At 34.3% G+C, this 9,138-nt stretch overlaps 1 protein-coding gene across 1 annotated transcript in view; it reads right to left on the reverse strand.

The window, feature by feature from the left end:
- Window positions 1-9,138, reverse strand: part of LOC128222161 (multidrug resistance-associated protein 1-like) — a 29,054-nt gene extending 19,916 nt beyond the window's left edge. Inside the window, exons 1-11 of the mRNA XM_052931038.1 lie at window positions 9,022-9,138; window positions 7,783-7,911; window positions 7,197-7,313; window positions 5,871-5,932; window positions 4,416-4,556; window positions 4,111-4,211; window positions 3,713-3,839; window positions 2,584-2,764; window positions 2,079-2,247; window positions 1,575-1,726; window positions 665-802 (exon numbers count right to left, since the gene is read on the reverse strand). Coding sequence (XP_052786998.1) covers window positions 665-802; window positions 1,575-1,726; window positions 2,079-2,247; window positions 2,584-2,764; window positions 3,713-3,839; window positions 4,111-4,211; window positions 4,416-4,556; window positions 5,871-5,932; window positions 7,197-7,313; window positions 7,783-7,911; window positions 9,022-9,120 — 1,416 coding nt within the window. The 5' untranslated portion in view covers window positions 9,121-9,138. The remainder of the gene's footprint in view (window positions 1-664; window positions 803-1,574; window positions 1,727-2,078; window positions 2,248-2,583; window positions 2,765-3,712; window positions 3,840-4,110; window positions 4,212-4,415; window positions 4,557-5,870; window positions 5,933-7,196; window positions 7,314-7,782; window positions 7,912-9,021) is intronic.

Raw genomic sequence — 9,138 nt, forward strand, 5'->3', positions numbered from 1 at the left:
AACTGTTATCTAGGGCTTCTTAGTATGCATAAAGTTAAGGCATAGCTAACAATAAATAAGATTAACGCAGCGTTAATAACTAACGCTTACAGACGACACAAGAAGGGGCTAGTCCATTTGATTACGTTTTTATGATTTGGACATGGAATCCACTTTTCTCGAAACAAGTTATATTTAGTCTTAATTCAGTTAGGTTGGTTTACTTAATTTAAGACTGAAAGTATGAATTCCGTTGTATGTTCTAGCGATATTCACATGCAATGTTCCCCTTGACAATTTCTTAAACCGCCTAGTAAAAACCTTCTACCTACAACAAACGTGCTATGGACGGCTAAAGATGCAATATATGGTTGAATCTACAGGGACAAGTCCAGCAGCAATAACGAAAATCAGTCAATATGCACAAAGGTAAGGCCTTAAATGAGGACACACAACATAACGAACCAAAACATAATATGAAGTGCGCCCTGGATATGGCGATAGAGGCGGCTGAACATGGGACTCCTACCACGAACCGAAATATATTTGTTTGAATATTAAAGTTTGGTTTGCCCCTTTATGTCTAAATGGGTGAATGATGGTTTTAGTTCTTACGAATTTCGCATAGTATTACAATGTTCACTTGAAATCTTCTTAAACCATCTATTAAAACCTCTCTACTTACAACAAACGTGCTATGGACGGATACAGACACATTTATGGCCGTCAGAACGCCAAAGGTCCAGAGACACTTAATCTCCTCAAGGCGTATGGCTCTGATTTTCCCCATAAAAGAGGATTCCCAGGCGTACATTTTCAGGACCTAAAATAAATTTAAACCGCGCTTACTGTCATTCTACTATCAAATTGAACAAAAAAGGTTACTATTCATCATTTTACTGAAAGAACGCTGTTGCAGCATCCACTTCATATTTTTATCAGCCTCCAACAAGTGGTCTAGAGAAGCGAGATTCGCATTGAGGTAGTTGCAATTTGCATCTTTCATCCTTTTACATGTAAAACGTTTAAAATATATTCAAAATCCATCAAATTTTACCATTTTAATTAATTTTATATTAAACACCATTTTTGCTTAATGGATTTTTTTCTGTTCAGCACAGAGATGTTACTGACACGAAAAATGGCTTAAAAATTGTTCTTACTCAACAATGTGGTTCATACTTTTTATATTAAAATAATGAATAAACAAGTATAAGTTATACTGGGTGAGTACCTATATCGGAACACTTTTGGTACTATTTTTGAAATATTTTTAGTTTAACTTGCACCACAACTACAAAATTTCCATCAGAATACAAGGATACAAAACCAATCGATTGAAATAAATGTTATTTTTTAAGATACTACCAATCTACATGAAAAGTATTTTATTAACCGCACAGTCAATGACTGCCATTTTTGTCCTCGGAGTATCTAAATATCGAACAGTTTTAACTCTTAATTATTTTAATGTATCCTTTGAAAATTATTGGAAAAAAACTCTTTATAAAAAGTGTTCCATATTTAGGTACTGTTTCGATTAAGGTACTCACCGAGTATATTACCCGTACAAGATTAATTAGTTGAGTCTTTACCTTTATCCCGTTTATAACTTCACTGATTATTTTGACTCGTTCTCCCTTTAACTTCAGCAGGTGCCTTTGCAGTTTTGTTTGCTTGGCAGACACAATCCCAAGAACAGGTATCAGAGCAAATATGACTGCAACTCCACCTACGCTTGCTACACCTAGAACACAAGAGCACCTCTTAGCAAACGCCAACAGTCGTCTGTATCATTTTTTTCGATCTATAATCATATCGATAAATACCAGGCTGAGTGACAGGCCAAAACAGGCATATGCGTATTGTTCCTTGCAACACTGTTTCAAATGATAATCTTTTACAACCTTTGAGTTAGGTCAAATGGTCTGGTGTTGTTGCTTATTGCATATCTACGAAGGACCATTACTATTACTATTTTATACCTACTAAGGGTCATAACTGAACCAAAGCCTTTTGCAAACCTACAAAGGCCATTACTGCACCAAAGCCTACTGCATACATACAAAGGACCATTACTGCACAAGTATATAGCATACCTACTAAGGGCCATAGCTGAATCAACGCCATGCCAATAGTCACAAAGCCAATGATAATGTAATAGGAGAAGGTAACCGCATCTTGAACTCGTTGACAGTCAACCGACATATGGTTCACAATCTCCCCTACAGTGGTTGCCTGGCCCGTGCTTCTTTTCATCGTAAGAGCCTGAAATAAAACAGTTCAAAAAGGTAACTGTATCAAATGATAATATGTACAAGGTTTTGTTCCGGGAGATTGAGTTCGACTTGAGTTGATTTGTCCAGATCCGGATTTTACAAGGCGCAAGATTTATCAATCTTGAGCAATATATCTTAAACGATTTACACAAATTAAAACAAAAAAATATATATTACCCCATTACCTTCAAAACACATCACAACGTGAGCACAGCACTCCTATCTCAAATATAAAAAACTATTAAGTCATAATATTTGCTTACGTCATATGCATTATAAGACATGCTTGTCACAGTCCTTATGTTCAAGTTTATCTGACATATACCTTCTTGTATATGAGGCAGATCAAGGATGACTTTAGTCTCAAACCAAACGCCTGCATGTGATGATATGATAAGTGATAGAAGCATGAACTTATGCACAGAGTTATAAAGAGCATCACGCAGAAGAAAAATCCTTGCCAGGCCGGGTACGAGTCTTTGTTTTCCGCTATGTCAATAATGTATCTGGAAGAAGGAAACATATTTATGAAATTTTCTTTCAGATATCATCTAAATAACGCAAGCTATCAATGTTAAATGTGTCTCAAACTTAGAATAAAGACAAACTCAGGTTCAGACAAGCAACATTTTAATTATTTTGAAAATGCTAATGCAGGAGTAAATATGGTCAAAATTCTATATAAACTATTAAATGATGGGTATATTGTAGAAGATTTACTGTGGTCTACTTTAGTCTTATAAAGTAGAAATACCGTATGTTATGCTTATTTTTTTAAATTAAACTCTGTATCATTCATAAGAACCATTATCTTTGACATTTATACCTCCTTTTTGGAAAATTAAAATAATATTATTTATTGTGGTAAATCTTATTTGGGAGTAAGAGTGCATCTTTAACTATAAAAGAAACGGTAAGGGTTAAGAGCAGTGGTATAGGTAAACCAAAGTGGTTACGGGTTCAATCCCCACCAGGCCTTATATCACGAAAATACTTAAGTCAAATCTCAATCTCAGTCTCATTTACCACATAAAAGCAAAGTGTTCTTCAAAATCGTGAATGTTTTTCTTTGTGAAAACGTATTTTCTCATAGAATGTGTTATTGAAAGATATTGAGAATATTTCAAAGAAAACTTATCCTAGAGCAGAACATGAGTAAATGTTAAAAAACAATGAATCGTACTCAAGTTCGTTTGTGTGATGTAGAATATTTTTTCAATAAATGTTGATGTTATATGGTACAATGGGTTAAGATTGAGTTTGAGATTTGACTTAAGTACTTTTCGTGATAGGGGCAAGAGAAGACTCGAGTTTTCTTTGGATCCTTACCAGGAATCAAACTCAGGTGATTCATTTCAACTTTCAGCTGTTAGCACGATAGAGCTTTTATACATAAGCATAAACGAAAAGCAAAGTTAAGCATGCATATCACATACTATTCAGCATAAACATACCGTAAAGCAAAAGGCTCAAGAAGCCAAAGGACTTCAGCTACTCCTCTGTAGAATACGGCCTCTAACCAATCTAAGAGGAATGCGCCAGCCATAGCCCTCATCAAGCTTGGTCTCATCAGGTTGTCATCTGTAGCAAGTTTAATGGCAACTCTCATTAAGAGACCTCGATGTATCGGACCCAGATAAAAAGTACTTAGTAATCTAAGTACAGCCCTCTAGATAACTGTGCATTAATACCGAAGAAGAATATTGATTTAATAAATCAATAATCTACATGGTTAAAGTTATAATTCGTTTATTATGTTATCAATGAGTTTAAAGAACATATTGAGTTAAAATTCGTCATGAAAAAATAAACAATAATAACCAAATATTTTGAAAAATTACGCGTGTCCGACCTTCATTGCCGTCAAGCAAAGGGATCCGTTCCCCTGTTCGTCCACTAAAGGTAGTTTCTATGTCATATGATTCGTCCATATGTGACTTGGTTTGTCTTTTCCTGAAAAAAGCATGATTGAACTGTGATTGCAAACAAAGGAATTATTTTCTCGAGGTTCTGTTTTTTTTGTATTATTGATTTTTGTTGGGATTGAAAAACAAACTAAGCTATGTAGTAAATCATATAAATAAACGTACACTAAAAGTAACGTTTTCCGTACAACTATTATTGATTAAACAAAACTCAAATCTGACTTTTTCCAACCTGTTTTTAGTGTTGCACCGATCCTTTTCCTCTAACCACGCCTTCTCAAGACGTGGTCCAATTAGGTCGCATTTCAGTTTCGGAGTTTGGTCCCAAAATGTGTCTGGATTGAACGTCTTTTTGTAAACACTCCATATAACACTTGAAAATATGTTAAAACCTTTCATGAAAATACGATAGGTTGATACAAAAAATACCTCAAAATTCACATGATGGTTAAAATTTGTTTATAGATATCTAAATATTTTTTTCGGAAGCATCTGGGACAAATACAAAAGTGTCACATTCAATTATGGACCCTGATTTGGTAGATAGTTAATTTATTTATATCTGAACATATTGTTAAGAGCACAAGGGTCACATACAGATATGTCACATTCAACTATGGAGCCTGAATTGATATATATGTATATCTGAACATTTTATCATGAGCGCTAGGGACAAGTCCATGAGTGTCACATTAAAATATAGATCCTGAATTGCTATATAGTTAATTTTTGTATATCTCAACATTTTATCACGAGCGCTAGGGACAAATCCAGAAGTGTCACATTCAACTATGGAGCTTGAATTGATAGATATTTAATTCACATATATCTGAACATTTCATTAGGAACACAAATCCAGAAGTGTCATATCCAGTTATGGACACTCAATTGTTAAATGGCTAATTTTTGTACATATATGAACATTTAATCACAAGCATTGCGGACAAATCCAGAAGGGTCACATTAAATTATGGACCCCGTATAACGAGGTAAGGGCGTAAAGGTCAATAAACGAGGGATACACCGTACAAACACTAAAGACAGACCACAGCCGTATCAAACTATCTCAATCGATATATGTTGGAAATATCGACTTGGTAGGGCCAGTGCTACACGAGTTCACTAAGGATTAAGTTCAGATGCATATAACCTCTCAAACGCCCAGCACATATCCATTATCACAGAATCAATAATAAAACCCAAATCGGAGCCAACATCAACTTGTGGAATAAAGTAAATCTGACATATACACCATTACAATTAACCAATAGACGTAGGATTATCGAAAGTGTCGTTCGTAAAAATGCAGGGATGGGTTAAGTAATATGTTATATGTTCTATCTTAAGGCAAGGTACATAATGTGGTACAGAATGCAATCTCTTTATTTAAGATAAAGAATGCTATTTTAGATTTGTATTTTGTTTAAGTCTGTGAAATGTACATAATAGTTATTACTTTAAAATCAATCCTATGCCTGCACTTAGGGAGAAAAAAAAATCATTAATATCTCAGAGATTTTATATTTTTTTGCAAGAACAGAAGTTGGCTGTCTTCCGGTTATATATGGTTGTCATAAACTTATAACGCTAGCAAAGGTATTTTTCCAATCTTAACTGTGGCCTATAAGCATTTAAAAGTATTTGGAAAAAAATAGTAGAGTATAGCACAAAGTAAATAAGAACGTACGGTTGAATCCAGATATAAAGAACTCGACTCAAAATGGATGCCTTTTCCTCTGGGCATGGGTACTGGAAATGAAAAAATGTGACGTTTCAAAAATTGAATCTGAAATATCATGTTGTAAAAATGACCCTTTAATGGACATGAAACAGTTGTTTGTATAGGAAAATATGTTATTTAAAATTAAATATAACCATAGGCGTGCTTATAAAACTGCATTTTAAATCACTAACAGAAGCGGTTCAAACAAATTTCAAAAATCGCAGCTATATCTTTTGTATATTTGAAAGTTAATTCGAGATGGGGGTTTTTTTCAGAGAAGTTGTGAATCGTACAAACTTATGATTATAACTAGTAGCATTACTAAACTTCATTTCCTTAAATTCTGTACGCAGTCATCACCCTTATCCTACAAAAACAGCTCGTTGCATGTATTGACTAAGTTAGTAAGTAAATGATGTTTGTTTTTTTAAAATGTAGTCACATAATTTTGATAATCATCACGTGATATGTGTGGTGGTAGTGATAGCTGTACGACAAAGGGAAACAACTGCTGTTTGGTGTTACAAAATGTTTAAACCCTAAACACATAACTGTAAGATAAGTGTTCTATAGGTGTAATGTAGTAAATATGAGATATTTCAAGATCGTACAACACCGTACAACATTTACAAGAACCAATTATAGAAGATTGTTTTCATAAATGCCTGCACAATACATTCTACGCTTAATGGTTCCATTAAACAAATCGCTATCAAGTATGACAACTTGTCATTGATATTTATGAGCAACTCGATAACTGCTAGAATATTGTACAACAATGGATGTAATATCAGCAATCAGAAGAAAAAAAATGCTCTAAAACAAAAATAAGGAATACGACTTCTGTTTCCTTGCTTTACAGATACACTATTGCTCCCACATAAGATATACTATGATAAATACTATATTTTTGATAGTCAAAAAAGGATTAGTAAATGTCGAAAAAAAAGGTTCTTATGAAGGATACCGAATTTACATTGAAAGAAATTAGCAAAACACACGGATTTCTACCTTATGAGACTATAGTAGACCACAGTAAATATTTTAGCATTCAGCAATCATTTTATTTTTTGCGCTTTACGCTATTAAATTCACGGTTACCATCTTGTTATCAGTAGTTGATATTTTCCAGAATTGCATTATTTAGTAAGTAGTTAAAGGGTTGTCAGTCAAAATGTATGTTTGTTTTACATGCGTATATATTGATTTTGAATAAGAGTGTCACTTTAACAAAAATATATAAACATACTGTTTTACTTTACCAAATAACACAAAAACACATTGTTGGACCTTATCATTCGCTCCCTGTGGAGCAGCTCTGTGATGTTCGGCAAAACAATGTAGAATTAATTGCAGTATGACAAGTCCAAAGTACACAGCAAATACCATGTCCTCTGCACACCAACTCTGAATATAGAAACAGTTAGAATTATAGATCTTAAATCATCCAGATGATAGAGTAAACCTTTTCTATTTAGCACACCATTGAACTCAAGATACATATAAACGTTTTGCGTTTTTAAAATCATACAAACGTAATCATTCAGTTTTGTTTTCTTTACTTTTAAGCCCTTTTCATGGAATTGCAAGTATGAAATATTTGTTTTTAAAGAGTGCAAAATGGATGAAATATGACAATATAATTGTTAAGCTGGGTCATCATGCCAAAGTTAAGTGTAATTTAACATTAAAATAAAAACGTATACTTGCCATGCAAAAACATGACCTAAGTTCTTCTAAACATCCAGTTAGGGGCGTAACCATTATATTAACAATCACATGAAACGTTTTCATATCTCCAGCTCTATAGAGTTATACTATACGACAGACGTACCACATATGAAAATTTATGCAAGGAAATAATATTGATCGTTACCTTTTTGATAGCACGAGTGTACATTGCAACAGCTTCACAGATCATCTGTAGAAACCAGAATATGAATGGTACAGCACTTGTCTGAACTCCTTTTGCTCTTTGCACCTGTTGGACTACAATCGTTAGGACCTATATGAGAGAAATAATATATCATGGAAGAACAAAATTATTTTATAACATAGGATTATCTTTTCTTTCCGGATTGGAATTTCCGTTGAATTCAGACGTGATGTTAAACTTAAAAGACGTTATATTACAGGAACTTCTTGGCGTATGCAGGAAATGAAAATTACTGCGCATCCTCGTTATCTAGTAATGCAGGTGTACTCCGGTCGGATATTTCTATCCGGACTAGAAACACATTCCATATATTATTAATCATACATATGAACTCCATTTGTTCTTTGTTGTGATTGGACCACTGTAATCCGGACCAACCTAAGAAAGAGAACAGCTTTGGGAATACAGTAAATGCTTCAAATGGGTCGTCTTATCATTGTCCATGCCCTTGGTAGAAACCAGTACCTATTTCAGTTCATAAGTTTTCCGCAGAGTTCCATGCACCCAGTTCCCAGCTTTTTGCGTGAGAGGCTTATTCGTTACAATTAGACAACTCGGCCATAATATTTTCTCCGGGTTTCTTAGTGCCAAACCCATGAGCTCTCGGTTAGGAGGCGTCTTTTGAACTACTTCGACCAATTGAACGTTCAATGGGTAGCTAAATGCCCAACACACAACCTCTTGGGTTAGAGGCTCATTCCTTACCACTAGAAAAATTCATCAAATATAATTTAATATGACAATTTGGACCCTGCAGTGAAACAGAAACTACAAACAGGGGATAGATAGCTTGGTTATAATAATTATAATAAACAAACCTGGGGCCGTTTCAATAACCAATTTGGATTAAACTTAAATTGAAGATTATCATCTAAGTGTTATAATTGGCCTGTATAATTAGCTGACCAATAGGCTGAGTTGAGGCATGTCTAAGGATAAGGATACTATCAATATTGAATGTTGGCCCATATATTCCTTCAACTATACCCTTGACAGATGTTTCGTTAACACAGAATTTAGTGCACTCGCCTCATATCGAGGCGCCGTGTTCAATTCAAGGCTTGGAAATATGTCCGGACGTGTGGTTTTCGTCTGGTTTCTCAGGTTTCCCACGAATACAAATTAAAATTAAAAATAATATGATTAAAGCTATATAAAACTGTTTGAACATTTACTTACGAAAGTTATGGCTTTAATAACAGTTGCTTGAAGCGCTGAAGGAGGAACACTCATAGCATTCAAACACTGGTACCCGTCTTTGCTTTGCAATACGTACATGGACACAACAGCGCAGCA

The sequence above is a fragment of the Mya arenaria genome, chromosome 16, assembly GCF_026914265.1.
Source record: "Mya arenaria isolate MELC-2E11 chromosome 16, ASM2691426v1".
NCBI classification, from domain to species: domain Eukaryota; kingdom Metazoa; phylum Mollusca; class Bivalvia; order Myida; family Myidae; genus Mya; species Mya arenaria.